Here is an 18745-nt window from a genome sequence, read left to right as displayed (position 1 = left end):
GTAGAGAAAAGTGAATGGTTATAAGAGAATCCATTACCACTACTGACAAATTAACCTAAAACATGTTCTTCCTATAGTCATTCAGCAGCATCACCTTTGAAGACAGAGGACAATGCAGTGATGGATGGGCATCCTCCAATATCAGCTCTACTTCTTTATCTAATGAAGGACAAGCTCCAATATATTGAATTAATCATATGACACAATCAAATTTTCTATGAGCATTTTGGAGATCTTTCCTACCCATATTATTGATTACATCAATTGAGATAGACTAGGTTATGCTGCAGTAATAAACACTCTCCGAAATCTCAACGACCGTAAACATCATTTTTCACCCTGCTTGTGACTATTATGGATTGGCTGGGACCCTGCTCCGTGTCATCAGTATTCAGGGACACAGGTTGGCAGACACTCTACCATCTGGAACATCACAGATGCTGTGGCAGAGGGAAGGGGGGTCGGCACATCATGCTTTAGCTCTTAAGGGACTCTGCCTAGACAAACACCAGGTCACATCTACTCACATCTGATTGGCCAAGGGAGCCACGTGACCATGCCAATCTTCAAGGGGTTGTGGAAGTACCATCTTAATGGCTGAAGAGTTCTAATGGTAATCTGCCTCTCTGGTGGCCAGTCAGCTCTGTTTTCTTCCTTTAGACAAAATTCACTTATTCCCTCCCCAAGAAGGACGTAAAGATCCCTGCAGTCACTGATCCAGCACCTCTGGGTGATGTACACTTGTCCCTTCATCCAAAGGTATATTAGGCTCTTCCAGCTGGTGTGAAAAAATATTGCCGACTTGGGACTTAAACAATAGAAGTTTATTTCACACAGCTCTGGAGGAGAGCTGTGGTGTCAGCAGGGTTAGCTGCCCGAGACTGATCGTATCAGCTTAGGACCTCACTTAACCTTAATTCCCTCTTTTAAAGTTCCTATCTCTGAGTGGAGTCTCCTTGGGTGTTAAGGCTACAACATTTGATTTGGGGGGACACAGCTTAGCCCATGACAGCAGGTGGTACACAGCAACTAAAGTGGTCCCGCATACGGCTTCTCTCTTTCTGGAGACTTACAAAACAAAAAGACACAGACACCCAATTTACAAAGAGAAACAAGGAACAGACAATACCAACAAATATTTCTCTTTGGAAAGAAGGAAAATAGGAGATATATAACAGACAGTGGTCTTCACCAGTCCTGAAATCCCCTGGACAAATATTGGGTTGGCCAAAAGTTTTGTTTTTTTGGCCAACCCAGTACTATGAGTCCCACCCTGGGGGTGGGGGACATCAGTCCCTGCATATGCTCCCTGCAAGAAGCCTCATTATCCCTCATCTTCCACAGGCCTTGGCTTCACACACGGGTCTTTGACCCATCTGAAGTAAGCATCAGGGAACATGCTCTGCTTGGGAGCCGTGTGGTTTACTCAGCCCACTTCCTGACCTAAACGTTTAGGGTCCAAGGGTCCTAAACAATTTTTATTTTAATCCAATTTTAATCTGGCCTGGTGATTCTTTTAGAAGTATACTTCTTGCAACAACTTCATCAGTCTTTTATCTATTTGATTCCAGAAAACTCCATGTGCCAACAGGCACAACCAGTTACTTTTAAGACCTGTCTTGGGACTTGCCTAGTACAGGGGGCATGGGTTTGATCCTTGGTTGGGGAATTAAGATCCCATATGGCATGGCCAAAATAAATAAATAAAAATAAATACTCTACAAGATGAAATAAACCTTGCAGAGGTTTTAATAATGGTGTGATAGCCAAGGAAATATCATTGGTTGAATGGTTTTTAACAGTAGGCACAGAGGTCACGCCCTGGGCTGCAAGACTCAGATTTAATTCCTTTTTATTACTAAGAGGTTTTCTCGATTTTACCTTCTGCTGTTTGGATTCTAAAAATCAGTCAGCTTTTTCAATATTCCAAAGCCTCAAATCTTCCATGAACTCCTGCTTGGAATCCAGCTAATTCTTTTCTGACCTTGTTTCTTACAATACTTTGTCAAGTGCAACCAATGGAAACCATGTCAGTAATACAGCTGACCCTTGAACAACACACATTTGAACTGCGCAGGTCCACTTATACTCAGGTATTTTTCAACAGTAAATGCTACAGTACTACACAATCCATGGTTGTCTAAGAGTCAACTGTATTGTCTTTCTGCATCTTTTTCTAGCTGTAAATTCATTAGGCATATAATCTGCCTTCCAAATAACTGTGGGCAACAGTTTCACCAAAATGTTTCCACCTGCATAACAAGGATTGTCATCTTTCCAGACGTCCTCACAGTTTCTTCACTGCCTACGACTTGTCCTTCAAGCCAATAACAAATTATCATTTTCCTGCTCTTAGCATCAAACTCCTGGTAGCAATTTCTGTTACAGTCAGAATAAGATAAACTATGCTACAGTAAGTAAAAGACCCACACTTTCACAGCTAGAAAATATAATTAGTTTTCTCATGTTACCTGTTCACTATGCATTGGCTTGGCCTGAGCGCCGAAGAATTGATGCTTTTGAACTGTGGTGTTGGAGAAGACTCTTGAGAGTCCCTTAGACTGCAAGGAGATCCAACCAGTCCATTCTGAAGGAGATCAGCCCTGGGTGTTCTTTGGAAGGAATGATGCTAAAGCTGAAACTCCAGTACTTTGGCCCCCTCATGCGAAGAGTTGACTCATTGGAAAAGACTCTGATGCTGGGAGGGATTGGGGGCAAGAGGAGAAGGGGACGACAGAGGATGAGATGGCTGGATGGCATCACTGACTTGATGGACATGAGTCTGAGTGAACTCCGGGAGTTGGTGATGGACAGGGAGGCCTGGCGTGCTGCGATTCATGGGGTCACAAAGAGTCAGACACGACTGAGTGACTGATCTGATCTGATCTGATGCAATGGCCAGTAGGGGGTGCAGAGCAGACACTGCTCCATGTCATTTTTGCTAAGAGATAGGGTCTGACAATGGAGAGGAAATGGCAACCCACTCCAGTATCCTTGCCTAGAGAATCCCACGGACAGAGGAGCCTGGTGGGTGCTGTCCATAGGGTCGCACAGAATCAGACACGACTGAAGTGACTTAGCATGCATGCATGCATTGGAGAAGGAAATGGCAACCCATTCCAGTATTTTTGCCTGGAGAATCCCAGGGACAGAGGAGCCTGGTGGGCTGCCGTCTATGGGGTCGCACAGAGTCGGACATGACTGAAGCGACTTAGTGGCAGCAGCAGCAGGGTCTGACAAACATAACACCATCTGGAACTGTTGTGGTAGAAATAAGTAAAAGCGAAAAAAGTGCTAGTCGCTCAGTCATGTCCGACCCTCTGGGACCACACAGGCTCCTCTGTCCGTGGAATTCTCCAGGTAGGAATACCAGAGTGGGTTGTCATTTCCTACTCCAGGAGACCTTCCCAACCCGGGGATTAAACCTGTGTCTCCTGCATTGCAGGCAGATTCTTTACCATCTGAGCAACCAGGCGAGTGTAATAATTGATGCACTAAATCCTAATGATTCTGTCCATATTTTATTGACCACATTGAATCCCATGGCCATACCTAATTTAGAGGAGCTGGGGAATTCCAACCCTACTATGTGCCTGGAAAAGTGAAAGTGTTAGTTGCTCAGTCGTGTCCATCTCTTTGAGACCCCATGGACTGTAGCCCACCAGGCAACTCTGTCCATGGGACTCTCCAGGCAAGAATACTGGAGTGGGCTGCCATTCCCTTCTCCAGGGGATCTTCCCGACCCAGGGACTAAACCTGCGTCTCCTGTACTGCAGGCAGATTCTTTACCATCTGAGCCACCAGGGAAGAAGACTGTGAAAATAAGTCAATAGCCCTTATGATTATCATACTCATTTTTTTAGATCACGACATGTGAGAATAAGCTCGAATAAACTTTCCAAAAGACTGCACACAAAAAGAAGACACCAGGATTTCCGTGGTGGCACAGTAGATAAGAATCTGCATGCCAGTGCAGGGGTCCTGGGTTAGATCCCTGGTCAAGACAGGATTCCACATGCCACAGAACGACTGAGCCCATGAGCCATAATTCCTAAGCCTGCAGGTTACAGCTACTGAGGCCCCATGCGCCTAGAGCCTGTGCTCAACAAGAGGAGCCAGCACAATGAGAAGCCCACTCACCACAAGCAAGAGTAGCCCCTGCTCGCCTAGAGAAAGCCCACGCAAAGCAACGAGGACCCAGCGCAGCCAAAACTTGAATAAATAAATTATATATTAAAAAAGAAGACACCAGTCTTCCTCTGTGGTTCTATATGCAAGAGAATACCTTAGGCCATCTCCCAGTCTTTAAAATGTAGTTTCCACTGGATTTTAAGAGATGATACGTGAAAAAAAAGAATTCCGTCTTCCAACAAAGTTGAAAAAAATGGATCGAAAGTTAAAATGGGTTTCTTCACTGCAGAACTTCTCAGGAGCATCTCATGGAATGAGAGGACCTTGAAACCCATTTGGAGAGAAAATGGCTTTCATTTCTAAGAATGTAAGGCAGTAAGTGAATTATCTGGGTTGTGTTTAAGTTTTGTTTCTCAGGTGAATTTATTCTAGGCTTGGTTATTTTTTGAGGATATGAGCCATGGAATCCAAAAAAAAAAAAAAATGACCTCCTACAGAAGGAGATCTCTGTGTTATGGAACCAGCTCTAGCATGTCAGAGCTTCGTGGTCTGTGTTTCCATGATTTTAGGAGGCTCCTGGCAGTTAACATAGGAAAATATTTTCATATATGTAGATAATTCTTCTAACACAGATTCTATTCTCTACTTCTATGCCTTAATCAGGAAAAGGGATGGAGTGGGTCTTCTCTTCTCAAGCTGCCCTTTTTTTGGAGTTCTTTTCCCATAAAGACTATCTTGTCATTCATATTCATGCCATTTACTCACCTAACAGCAGAAGAAAGCGTCCTCCAGATTCCATAAGGTCCATGGACCAGACCCAGACTCACTTGTGCCGCTTCACGGATTCCAGCCTGTTCCACACATCTTACCAACTGTCGCTAGACATTTCTTTGCTTTAGACCACAGTGTAACTTCCAAGCCCTGGTTTTCTGTTTGGAGGACAAGGAGGCTGTGTACCTGTTTACATCATTACCATTGTGTTTACAACTGGTTTTTGTCACAGAATTGCTTTACAATGTTGTGTTAGTTTCTCCTGTACAAGGAAATGAATCAGCTATATGTACACATATATACCCTCCCCTTGAGACCTCCCTCCCACTCAGTCCCATCCCACGTGGTTACAACTTTAGAAATGCAAGACTGATTATTATCTCCAGACACTAAACTGCATTGTGAGCAATTTTATGTGTGACACACTCTCAAGAAGGAGTCTGCTCGCTTGTTGTTCTCTTGCCTTATTTACTTCAAGAAGAACACTGGGAGTCTGCTCGAGAAGGATGATGCTCCGTGGTTATATCTTCTCTGGGAGCTGCAAACAAGACACCATCAGCCTGCCAAGCATATGCAGGGCTGTTCCAATGTGAAAGAGAAGCTTCGCTGATCAGTGAACAGAACAAACCACAGCTGCTAGTTTAGCTCTGGCTTGAATCAGAAGATACAACTTATCCCACCTCCAAGGGCTGATTAAAGCTCTGATTCACGCATGAACTACCCAGCCCATATGGGATGGGCCACTCAGCTCAAGCTAAAACTTTCTTAGAATTTTATAGAGTTCAGGAAGGCTTCCTTGGTGGCTCAGTGATAAAGAATCCACCTGTAATGCTGGAGACGAGGGTTCAGTCCCTGGGTCAGGAAGATCCCTTGGAGGAGGGCATGCCAACCCACTCCAGTACTCTTGCCTGGAAAACCCCATGGACTAAGGAGCCTGGTGGGCAATAGTCCACAAAGTTTGGGTCACAAAGAGTGGGACTGAAGTGACTGAGCACTTATGCAGAGTTCAGGAAAACTGCTTCTGATAACAACCCATTGCTGTTTTCTGATCATTACTTGAATAATGCCATTTAAAGCCATACTCTTTTCATCATCACATTATGACTTCAGCTCAGTTCAACTGCTGTCATGTCCAACTCTTTGCAACCCCACGGACTGCAGCATGCCAGATTTCCCTGTCCTTTACCAACTCCCAGAGCTTGCTCAAACTCATGTCCATTGAGTCAGTGATGCCATACAACCATCTCATCCTTTGTTGTCCCCTTCTCCTCTTGCCTTCAAGACCCTGATGCTGGGAAAGACTGAAGGCAGGGGAAAGACTGAAGGCGGTATGACTTGCTCAGAGGTAAAATTTGTAAAGCGCTGCTAAGTCATCCTCCCAGTCAGACTGCCTGTTCCATCTCCTTAAATGAAGTCTTAGTCTCTGGAAGTTCCCCGTCTGGGCATTAAAAAGCCCTCAGAACAACCGATTAAAATGTTTCCAGACTTCCTCACTAGGGTACCCCTAATAGAAGATAAGGAAGGTATCTGGAAGGAAACGCAGGAGGCATTTCTGAAAGGGTGCCAAATTCCTTTGAAGAAGTCCCTGTTTTGTCTTTTAAATGTAAATAATTCCTGTGCTATACTCCACAGATATTTATCCTTAATGTAATTGTAAATACAGACTGAAGTACTTATATCACTCATAGTTTGATAGGGGAAACAAACCACACCCATTATTTTAACTGAGAATTTAACATAAAAGCTTGATAACCAAGCACTGGTATGACCTAAAAAATGCAAATAGGGGACAGTGAGGTTCCCAGTCTAGTCAAAGCTATGGTTTTTCCAGTAGTCATGTATGGATGTGAGAGTTGGACTATAAAGAAAGCTGAGCACTGAAGACTTGATGCTTTTGAAATCTGGTGTTGGAGAAGACTCTTGAGAGTCCCTTGGACTGCAAGGAGATCAAACCAGTCCATCCTAAAGGAAATCAGTCCTGAATATTCATTGGAAGGGCTGAAACTCCAATCCTTTGGCCACCGGATGCGAAGAATTGACTCATTTGAAAAGACACTGATGCTGGGAAAGACTGAAGGCAGGAGGAGAAGGGGACGACAGAGGATGAGATGGTTGGATGGCATCACCGACTCAATGGACATGAGTTTGAGCAAACTCCAGGAGTTGGTGATGGACAGGGAGGCCTGGCATGCTGCAGCCCATGGGGCTGCAAAGAGTCAGACACAACGGAGCTGAACTGAACTGAGGTTCCCAGAGGTTGTAATGCAGAAAGCAACTAAACACCCCAGGGCTGGGAAACAAAAGGAAGAGGTTGGGATCATTAAACCCTAGAAGCAGAGAAGCGAGTCCCACGGGGGATGAAGGTCTCTGGGGTGGAGACACGAACAGCAGTGTGGGTGTTTCTAAGGGGATCAGTGAAACAGGTTGTGTGCACATGGGAAAAACTGCAGTTGTTATTACTGCAACATCGGATGCTGAGGGGTAAGGAACCATCAGCAGGCAGTCAGTCACTGGGTGGTCACTAACAGGAAAAAGCAGCAAGGAGGACCCTTCTTCCTCCTCCAGGCTAGCAGCCACCCTCTGGCACTCCCTTTTGGCAGTGCCTTAAAAGGAGCAGCTTGGAAACAGAGAGACTCAGGCTTCCCTTGTGGTTCAGCTGGTAAAGAATCTGCCTGCAATGTGGGAGACCTGGGTTCAATCCCTGGGTTGGGAAGATTCCCCTGGAGGAGGGAATGGCTACCCACTCCAGTATTCCGGCCTGGAGAATTCCATGGACTGTGTAGTGCATGGGGTCGCAAAGAGTCAGACACAACTGAGCAACTTTCACCCTGCAGACACTTAGCCCAACACCAGCACACTGACCACAGAAAGGTTGGGGGAGCTGAGAGACAACAGCTTCATCAACACAGTCCTTAATTTTTTTTCTCCAGTATCAGTTCTAGTTGAATTGATGCTCCAAGAAGATGTACCATATGGATTCATCCAATGGCTCTACATTGTTCAGTCACTCAGTTGTGTCTAACTCTTTGCAACCCCATGGACTGCAGCACGCCAATCTACCCTGTCCTTCACCATCTCCAGAGTTTACTCAAACTCATGTCCATTGAATCGGTAATGTCAACCAACCATCTCATCCTCTGTCATCCCCTTCTCCTCCTGCCTTCAATCTTTCCCAGCACCAGGGTCTTTTCCAATGAGTTGGCTCTTTGCATCAGGTGGCCAAAGTATTGGAGCTTCAGCGTCAGCATCAGTCCTTTCAACGCATATTCAGGGTTGATTTTCTTTAGGAATGACCGGTTTGACCTCCTTGTAGTTCAAGGGACTCTCAAGAGCCTTTTAATTTCATGGCTCTACACACTTCTGAGAAAACATCTCCTGAAACAGTTCTGAGAAACATGAGAGGCTTCCTTGGTGGCTCAGATGGTAAAGAATCCACCTGCAATGCCAAAGACCTGGGTTCTATCCCTGAGTTGGGAAGATTCCCTAGAGGAGGGCATGGCAACTCACTTCAGTATTGTTGCCTGGAGAATCCCCATGGACAGAGAGGCCTGGTGGGCTACAGCCCATGGTTGCAAAGAGTCAGACACAACTGAGCCACTAAGCCCATACACTTCTGAAAAAACATCTTAGAGACTTGACAACACACCAGCATTGCTATGACCAGTCTGGTGTGAATTAACTCATCAGGCGTTTAGGAAGGTCCAAGGGCCCTGTGTTCCCACTCCAGTCCAGCCACTTCTCTGTGACCGGGGGGCACACTTTCTCGGTTCTCTCATCTAACCTGAGGGTGTTTGATGAAATTTTCTTAAAGTCTGTTCCAATTTTATAATTACTGGAGATCGCTATGGAAAAGCTCATAAGCATGGTTTTTGTGAGAGCGGAGTCAAAAACAGTGAGATTTCTGAGATCCTGTGGACAAAGAGTGTCACCAGCCATTTCAGTAAACAAAGGATATTGCAGTCATCAAGCTGTCAGTCACTGCAGCCGCCTGACGGTGCACCCTGAGGGGAATTCAGGATGGAGATAAACAGGATACTGACCACAGATACTGAATGTGCACATCAGAGGAGTAATCGCAATGAGCCAGACTCCTGCCTCTTCCCTTACGTAGAAAAGCACTAAAATTGTTAACTTGAGATATCCGGGTTTTGTGATTAGCAGCTATCTTTTGATGTTCTACGAGGGTTGTTTTTATTTTTTCCACCAAAACTGTGTATCCTGGCTCCTCCCTTTCCTCTTTGGAGCCATCCTCAGAGATACCTGAGACACCACATTCCTGGCCACCGTCCTCAGTAATTTCCCAGATAAAACCTAACTGACAGCTTTTAGGCTGTGAATTTGTTTTCAGTCGACAGCACTCAGAAGTAACTTAGGGGTCCTGGGAGGAGGAGAACTTTGAAAAAAGGAGATGAGGCAGAAGGATGTGAAACAGGAATGAAAGAGCAATGAAGAGAAATCCGTAAGGATGTTGAGGGCAGAGCAGATGGAGCAGGAGTTGTTCAGTCACTAAGTCATGTCCGAATCTGCGACCCCATGGACTACAGCATGCCAGGCTTCCCTGTCCTTCACTATCTCCCAGAGCTTGCTCAAACGCATGTCCATTGAATCAACGATGCCATCCAACCATCTCATCTTCTGTCGTCTCCTTCTCCTCCTGCCTTCAATCTTTCCTGGCATCAGGATCTTTTCCAATGAGTCGACTCTTAGCATCAGGTGGCCAAAGTACTGGAGCTTCAGCTTCAGCATCAGTCGTTCCAATGAATATGCAGGGTTGACGATTGTTGGAGCAGGAGGGCACCTGATATCTCTGTGATTCTGATTACCTGCATTTTGCTCAGTGGCTCCTCTCAGGCTTTCCTGTGGTTTTGAAATGTAATCATTGTGAGCTCTACAATCCTGTGTGTCAGCAAGATAAAATGGGCACAAATCTCCGCTGGGGAAGGCAGCCTTTCTTCTGTGGTTGGGGATTAGAGTCCAAGGGTGGACACTTAATCGACTTCTCCTGCCAGGAACAGGAGCTCCACCCGTGGCAAAGGTCATGAGGAAGGAGGCTCGGCATATGCAAAGGCGGGATTGAGCCTCAGGAGTCCCCCTGGAAATTCTCAAGCATCTACCCCCAAAACCAGAGTCTGCCTACTTTCTGTTTTGTGCTCTCACCTACACCTCTGACTTTATGGGGGGCTGTCCCCCACTACCTCTCTCTGAAAAAAGTTAACTTTTTACAGCTCCAGTTAATAATTCCTGGGTGTGACAGTATTTCAACCTACAAACTCCTTTGGAAGTCCTCTAGCCTGCCTGAATAGGTTTTTCCGGCCACATGTGATTGTTCAGAGCCTCCCAACTGTGAGAGGCATGAGATGTTCTAAACTGTCTACATACAGATTCCTTTGAGCAGTTAAAAGATAGATTAGAAATTGTATTGGTGAAGGGTTTTTCACTTGTTGGGCCAATGTTTGCTGCTAAGTTTCTATATCTCTTACCTGCTGTGTCCCTGGCAGTGTATTGATTAATATAATTGGTGTAAGTAGTAGCTTTAATGTTTGTAACCTGGGACCCTTGAGTTAATTCTTTTTCTTGTTGTAGCCCACCACACCTTTGCCCTATAGGAATGCAACTTTATCTAATGCTTTTGGAGGGTGGCGCCTGACTAATCACCTTTAGAGAAAAATAAGTTTTCTGAAGAAAGGGTCTTAAAATGTTAACAGGCCTCCGGGCCAGAAGATGATGCAAATCACCTAAGCTTTTGCATATGATAAGTTTGCAGGAAGAAAGCCTGGCTTACTGCATGACTCTACCCCTTCCCCCATTATCCTCTATGCATAACTTAGGTATAAAAACTACTTTGGAAAATAAAGTGCGGGCCTTGTTCACCGAAACTTGGTCTCCCCATGTCGTTCTTTCTCTCACCTTCTGGCTGAATTATTCAGCCTCTTTTCTCCACTAAATTTTCTCACTGAGCTATCCTTATTTAACCACTCTTTATATCTTTAATTAACATTTAAATAAGTTGTTGTTTCCTGATCACCGATGCCGTCTCCCCTTCGAAACCCCTGACTCCACCGGGGCTGGACCCCGGCATTCTCCTCTCCACTTTTACAGTGGGGAAGGGAAGAGACCTGTATGTACTGCCATCTGCCACAGTGCGTTTCTTGACATCAAACTCCCTTCATAGAGATGAAATACCTTGTCCTTCTTGGCACGATGGTGGTATTTCAATGCATCGTATGTGTAATTCACTGCCTTGCAGAGGCAAGAACTGCTTCTGTTTGGGTCACAGAAAAAGCACTGAGTACCAAATATAGACAATGTTTGTGGCCAGACTTTGTGTGTGGTGTTGATGTCAACGTGTTTACAATTCTTCCTATAATTCTCCAGTGAATCTGGTTACAAATCACTTGGTAATTAAATACCCTCTTCAAGATATCATGGCTGATTTAATGAGGGCCAAACCCATCATAACAGATTGTTAATCTGAGCTGGTGAGTTTTTGTTTTTTTTTTTCCTTTGTTTCATTTTCAAAGATCTTTATTACAGTAAGATATTTGGTAATATTCTTTATTAGGCTGATAAGTTTTGAATTGCTTTTCATTTTAGTATCACATTAGTTCCTTTTTAATGGTTTTGCTAGAACTCAGAAGTCTCCCGAGTTTTAATAACCTCTCCTTTTCAGTACTTATAGTCATGGAATTAATTGCATAAAATCATGATCCTTCACTGAATGTGTCACTGGGCCAAAATAAGAAAATGCAACAGGAAGAATTAGACCTTGCAGAGTGATTGACGATTCATCTCACTACAGATTTTTCACTTTGAGACTTTCATTTGCTTTGCTGTATGTTGCACGATTTCCTTTTTTTTCACCTCTAAGTATATCCTTCAGACTGAAGAGTACTTTAGAATTCTCTGAACTGGGGGGTAATACAGTTAAACTTTTTGTTGATGTTTTAAACATAGGAAAGGACACGTTTTTATTCACCTAAGAATATTTTCTTTGTAACTGGTTTTGTTTAAAGGAGAGACAATGATAAGGTGAATTATAAGAAATCATCAAATTAGCAATTAGAAAATTTTCTTAGGATCATATTTTCATGTTCATCTTCCTTGATTCATGATGGTACCAAATCTCTTAAAAACAACTGTTACTTAAAGTCTTAAGGTGAGATCACCCTTGTTAAATCACAATTAATTACTTAAAGAACAAAATGTCAGCTATAACAGACTTGGAAACAACAGAAATTTTAAATTGCTTTATCTTGAAGTGAAGTGAAGTGAAAGTTGCTCAGTCATGTCCGACTCTTTGTAACCCCATGGACTATACAATACTAGAATTCTCCAGGCCAGAATACTGGAGTGGGTAGCCTTTCCCTTCTCCAGAGGATCGTCCCAACCCAGGGATCGAACCCAGCTCTCCTGCATTGTAGGCAGATTCTTTTCTGCTCAGCCACCAGGAAAGCCCTAAACCTAAATATAGTATGTATGTAAAAATAAAACATATTTTATTTTCTTCTAAAGCATCGGGTAACCATATGGCTTCACTGGTGAGTCTTATCAAATGTTTAAAGAAGAATTAATGTCAGTCCTTCACAAAATCTACCAAAAAAATAGAAGAGAAGGGAACATTTTCCAAACTCATTCTATGAGTCTAGCATTTCCATGGTACCAAAACCAGATAAAGACATCATAAGAAAAGAAAACCACAAATTATTCCTTATGGCTATAGGCATAAAACTCCTCAACAAAATACTAGGAAACGGAATCCAGGAACTAAAAACAAAGATCACAAGGTCACCTGAATAAAGAAAAACCATACGACAAAAGCTAGCACCATTCATCATAATATTCATTAAACTAGGAATAGAAGGAAGCTTTCTCATCCTGACAAATGATATCTACCCAAAAAGCCCACAGATAAAAGCATAGTTAATGCTGAAAGACTGAAAGCCTTCCCCTCTAAGACCAGGAACAACACAAGGACATCCACTCTCACCACTTCTCTTCAACATTGTACTGGACATTCTAACCAGGACAATTAGTCAAGAAAAAGAAATTAAAATATCCAGATTAGATGATATGATCTTGTACACAGAAAATCCTAAGGTATTCACAAGGACACAATCAGAGCTAACAGACAAGTTTAGAAAGGTTGCAAAGTACAAGATCAACTGCATTTCTATACACTAACAATGAACAATCTGAAAAGGAAATTAAGAAAACAATTCCATTTACAATAGCATAGAAAAGAAATATGGAGGAATACTCTTAAGAAGTGCAAGATTGAAACATGAAAAACTATAAAACATTGTTGAAAGAAGTTAAGATCTAAACCAGCACTGAGCCCACAGGTTCTAGAGCCCCCCATGCTACAACTAGGAAAAACCTGGGGGCTGCGAGGAAGAGCCCGCTCACCGCAAAGAGCCCACGAGCTGCAACTAAGATCCGACACAGCCAAATAGATAGTTTTTAGAAAAGAAGAGATAGTTCTCATGCTCCCTTCCCCTCCTTTTGTCCCTACACACCTGGAAAAAGGCAAGGCCATGTAGGCGCACAATGAGGAGGTGGCCTCCTACAGAAGAGTCCTCAAAAAAAAAAAAAAAAAAAAAACAGTGAAAAGACAACCCACAGAATAGGAGAAAATAGTTACAAATTATACATCTGATAAAAGTCTAGTGCCTGCTTAGTCACTCAGTCGTGTCCAACTCTTTGCGACTCCATGGACTGTAGCCCGCTAGGCTCCTCTGTCCTTGGGATTCTCCAGGCAGAACACTGGAGTGGGTTGCCATTTCCTTCTCCAGGAATCTTCCCAATCCAGGGATCGAACCTGGGTCTCCCACACTGTGGGAGATTCTTTACCATCTGAGCCACCAGGGAATCAGCTATAACCCAATACAAAATAAAAAGGTTTTCTTTAATGTTAAAAAAAGAAATAATCAAAATAAAAAAGATTCTGTACATTAAAAATCCCAAAGAATCTACAAAGGAGCTATAACTAATAAGTGGGTTTAGCAAAGTCATGGTCAATATATATAAGTTGTACTTTTATGTACTAGTAATAAAAAAAAAATTGGAAACTGAGATCTTTAAAGCATTATTTACAATAGTACCCCAAAACATGAAATACTTAGGTACAAATCCAACAAGATCTGTGCAAGATCAGTACACCAGAAACTACAAAATACTGATGAAAAATGTAAACACTTAAGCAAATGTGAGACATACTGTGTTCATGAACTGGAAGACTCAATATTGTTAAGACATCAATTCTCCCAAATTAATCTATATATTTAATGAAAATTCCTTCAAAATCCCAGTAGACTTTTTTGTAGAAATTGACAAGCTGATTCTAAAATTTACACAAAAAGCCAAAGGAACCACATGGCCAAAACAATTTTTACGAAAAATAAAGTTGAACCTTATAAAGCTGAAGTCCTCAGGACTATATGAAATTAAAGAAAGGACAGATACATAAATTAGTGGAAGAAAATACACAGTCCAGAAGAGACTCACATATATTTTGTCAATTGATTTTCAACATAAATGCAATGACAATTCAAAAGAGAAAGAACAATTTTTTCAACAAATGCTGCTGGAATAATTGAATGGCCTAATGCAAAGAAGGGCTTCCCTGGTGGCTCAGACAGTAAAGAATCTGCATGCAATGTGGAAGACCTGGGGTCGATCCCTGCATTGGAAGATCTGTTGACGGAGGGCATGGCAACCCACTCCAGTATTCTTACCTGGAGAATTCCACGGACAGAAGAGCCTGGCAAGCTACAATCCATGGGGTCGCAAAGAGTCAGACAGGACTGAGCCACTGAGCTACTAACACACACACACACACACACACACACACACACAAACACACACACACACACACACGCAAAGAAATGGGCTTCCCTGGTAGCTGGGATGGTAAAGAATCTGCCTGCAATGCAGGAGACTTGGGTTCAATCCCTGGGTTGAGAAGATACCCTGGAGAAGGGAATGGCTACGCATTCCAGTATTCTTTCTTGAGAATTCCATGCACAGAAGAGCACTGGCGGGCTTCAGTCCACGGGGTCACAAAGAGTTGGACATGACTGAGCAACTAACACTTTCACACTTTCACATGCAAAGAAACAAGCTTTAATCCATACCTTACTCCACAATATTTAACCCAGAATAAATCACAGACCTTAACATAAGACCTAAAACTCTAACACATCTAAAAGCAAACATAGGAGGAAATCTTTGTGACTTTAGGAAAGATTTCTTAGATGTGACATGAAAGTACAACTCATAAAAGATTAAGTTGGACTTCACCAGAATTAAAAACTGCTTTGCAAAATATACTGCTAAGTGACGGAAAAAAGAAAAGCCACAGACTAGAAGAAAATAGTGGCAAAACACACACATCTGATGAAACATGTCTCATATGTATTTGTATCCTAAATATATAAGGAACTATCAAAACTCAGTAATAAGTAAACAAACAACCCAATTTTAAAAACAGGCAAAATACCTGAATAGACACTTGATTAAAGAACTGATGTGTTATGGGTAGCAGCTAAGATTATGAAAAGATGCTCCCCATGACATCATTTAAAAAAATGCAAAATGATGCTCTAATAAGAAACCAATACAATATTACAAAGTAATTGGCCTCTAATTAAAATAAATAAATTTAATTAAAAAAAAAAAAAAGAAACCAGTACAAACTTATTTGAACAAGGGGAGAAAACTCAGATAACCAAGTGCTGATGAGGACGGCAAGCTACCAGAACTCTCCAAAGCTGCCAGTGGGAACACGGACAATATTAATATGCGCACAGTCTGGCAGTTTCTTAAAACATAACATACACCCAGCAATTCTATTTCTAGGTATTTACCCAACTTCAACAAACAGTTGTGTTCAAAAAAAAAAACACTATGCAAATTTTTACACTGACTTTATTCATAATCACCAAGAACTGCAAAAAAAAATCCAAATGTTTTTCTACTGGTGAATGATAAAATCAGGTGTATCCCATACAACAGACCCCTACTCAGCAATCAAGATTAATAAACACACGACACAGATGAATCTCAAATGCATAATGCTAAGTCAAAGTAGCCAGACTCGAAGGTTTACATTCTGTATGTGTTCAGTCACTCAGTTGTATCCCACTCTTTATGGCCCCATGGACTGTAGCCCACCAGCCTCCTCTGTCCATGGGATTCTCAAGGCAAGGATACTGGAGTGGGTTGCCACTTCCTACTTCAGAGGATCTTCCCAACCCAGGTATACAATCCACAGATGGAACCCACATCTCTTGTGTCTCCTGCATAGGCAGGTAGATTCTTTACCACTAGCACCACCTGAGAAGCCCTTACATCCTGTAAGGTTCCATCTACAGGATATTCTGGAAAATAGAGGGGCAGGAAATAGATGAGTGGCTGCCAGGGAGCGGGGGTTGGGAGAGGGTCTTACCACAGATGGGCACAAGGGAATTTTGTGGATAATGGGATTATTCTATATCTCATTGTGTGTAATTATGTGACCCGCATGTATTTGTCAAAACTAACAGCCCTGTAAACTAAAAAGGGTTTTCTTTTTCTGTAAATCATACTGCAAATTTTTATGCATGTAACTTTAATATTTTACCATTAACACCTTGAAACATTAGGTCAAAACATTCTGAAGAGTTCTTTTATATGGTATCATTACTGGCCTACCCTTGGAAGTTATTTCTATTTCCTTAGGCCAGAATATTGGTTTTTTCTGAACAAAGCATTGAAAACTGAAAGAAAAAAAAAAAATATCAAACCCACTTTGAAACTTTCTCCTGCTGTGGGGGAAAAATTGTAAATAGCAAATTGCCATCCTTCATCATTTCCCTCCATATACAAATCAAGCAGTAAGATCCTCCTCCTTGTCTTAATTCTAGCAATAGTTCATTTCTTCTGGGACAGAATTCATCATAGTCCGTCTAAATTATTTGCACGTTTGCTTAGCAGTTTGTAGGATTTGACCAATAGTCATATGGATAATTTGAAGTATTTGTTTGTTCCTATTACTCTAAACATAATCCACTGCATTCGGTATCAAAGTAATTCTTTATGCTTGAAAAAAAAAATCAGAACTTTCTGTTTTAATAGAAACTCTTTTTAAATAGATTCAAAATCCATGTCTTAAAAAGCATCAGGTAAAAACCTTAAGAGACAATCACCAAACTACTGAAGACACAAAACACTGACCTGTGAACCAAACAGTGAAACAGAATAAAATGTAAATCCACTGCGTACTTATCTCAGAGAACTGCTGAGCACTCAGGCTTTTTTCCTTCTCTCTGCCTAACTACTAAGTGGGTGGAAATGTTTTCCTTTCATTTACTGGAAACAAAAGTGATGCTGCGTCAGCAGACAGGCTACGAAACAAAACGTGAAGAAACAAGATGACACCCAGTTAAATGAGAACAAAACAAAACAAGAGGCTTCGTCACAACGTGAATGTCAAGATCAAAAACTGTATTTGGAAACATTAAAATGTGGAAGGAAAAGACCCTTTCAAGAACAGAAAGAGGACACAGCAAATGCCAGGTTCCAAGATGCCAGAGCCAAGGCAAAAAGTAAGATGACGGTGATGGTCCAAGGGAAGAGATTAAAAAAAAAATTATTACTTGGAATAGCACCACCTGGCAAGTCCACTACCCAGAAAGTGATTTGTAAATTGTAAATACAAGCAGAATCATGTGGTAAATGTGAAATCCATTGTTTTATTTTGGAATCCACCACTCCCCAAATACTTAAGATTTTTGCACTGAAATACTGTAAATGAAAAATTGTTCATAGGGGTAAAGCTTATCTCAATTAGCAATTATAGTAAGAAACATTTTTTCATTAGAAATTTCAAATTTAGACTCATTTAAATGGCAACCCACTCCAGTATTCTTGCCTGGAAAATCCCATGGACAGAGGAACCTAGTAGGCTGCAGTCCATGGGGTTGCAAAGAGTCTGACACGACTGAGTGACTTCACCTTCACTCTGGAAGAAATCAGCATTGTGAGAATTCTATAGTCACCAAACTATATACAGTTTATATATAAACGCACAAAGTTTTAAAAAACAGAATGGATAGCAAAATGTAATCCAACTTGGGCTTTTTTAATATACAGACAGCCAGGTGAGTTAACGGCTCTTAATGAACCCGTGTTAGAATAAAATATTGTCCAGGATAAAATATTATCCCTGCGGATGTTGGAGAAATTGTGTACGACAGGAGAGAGATGGCGATCTCCTGGCAGTGTGCAGACATTAGTCCTGAAAAGGGGAGGAAGGTCGACTCTGGAAACTGTAGACTGACCAAGGCTGGACCTCAGGAAAGAGGTGGGTGGAGGTGTAGGTACCCCAGCAAAAAGGAAGCAGAGATTCCTGCCGCCTGTGAGTACACGGATGAATCCGGAGGACACCGTGTCAGCACAGAAAGACAGATACTGCATGTTTCCACTTTCGTAAGAAATTTAATAGAGGCAGACTCCCAGAGGCAGAGAGTAGAGAGGGGACTGCCAAGGGCTTGGTGGAGAGGTGAAGGCGAGACATATTCAATGGGTATAAAGTCTCAGTTGTATAGGATGAGTGAATTCTAGAAGTCTACTGCCCAAAACAGTGCCTAGGGTGAACAATTCAGTACTGTACACGTCAGTCTGTTAGAAGGGCAGACCTCAAGTGTTCTTCCCACCAAAACAACAACACAAAACACAGAAGAACCAGAGACAACCCTTGGAGGTGACGGATATGTTTATCACCTTGACTGTGGTGATGGTTCCACAGGTATGTACACATGTCCAAACTGTATACGTCAAAATGTCCTGTGTTTTGCTGGGGTGG

The 18745-nt window shown here is 42.2% G+C and overlaps 1 protein-coding gene across 2 annotated transcripts in view; it reads right to left on the bottom strand.

Annotated features, from left to right (window-relative positions):
- ATPSCKMT (ATP synthase c subunit lysine N-methyltransferase) overlaps positions 1–18745 on the bottom strand; it is an 87304-nt gene that overhangs the window by 43166 nt on the left and 25393 nt on the right. The window contains exon 5 of one of the 2 annotated variants that reach the window (XM_027520550.1): positions 4964–5060. The exons of the other annotated variant lie outside the window; for it this stretch is intronic. Coding sequence (XP_027376351.1) covers positions 5010–5060 — 51 coding nt within the window. The 3' untranslated portion in view covers positions 4964–5009. Of the gene's footprint in view, positions 1–4963; positions 5061–18745 lie in introns of those variants that run through there. 2 annotated transcript variants of the gene reach the window in all.

This window comes from Bos indicus x Bos taurus, chromosome 20 (assembly GCF_003369695.1).
Source record: "Bos indicus x Bos taurus breed Angus x Brahman F1 hybrid chromosome 20, Bos_hybrid_MaternalHap_v2.0, whole genome shotgun sequence".
Classification (NCBI taxonomy): Eukaryota; Metazoa; Chordata; class Mammalia; order Artiodactyla; family Bovidae; genus Bos; species Bos indicus x Bos taurus.
This window is presented reverse-complemented; position numbering and strand designations above follow the sequence as displayed.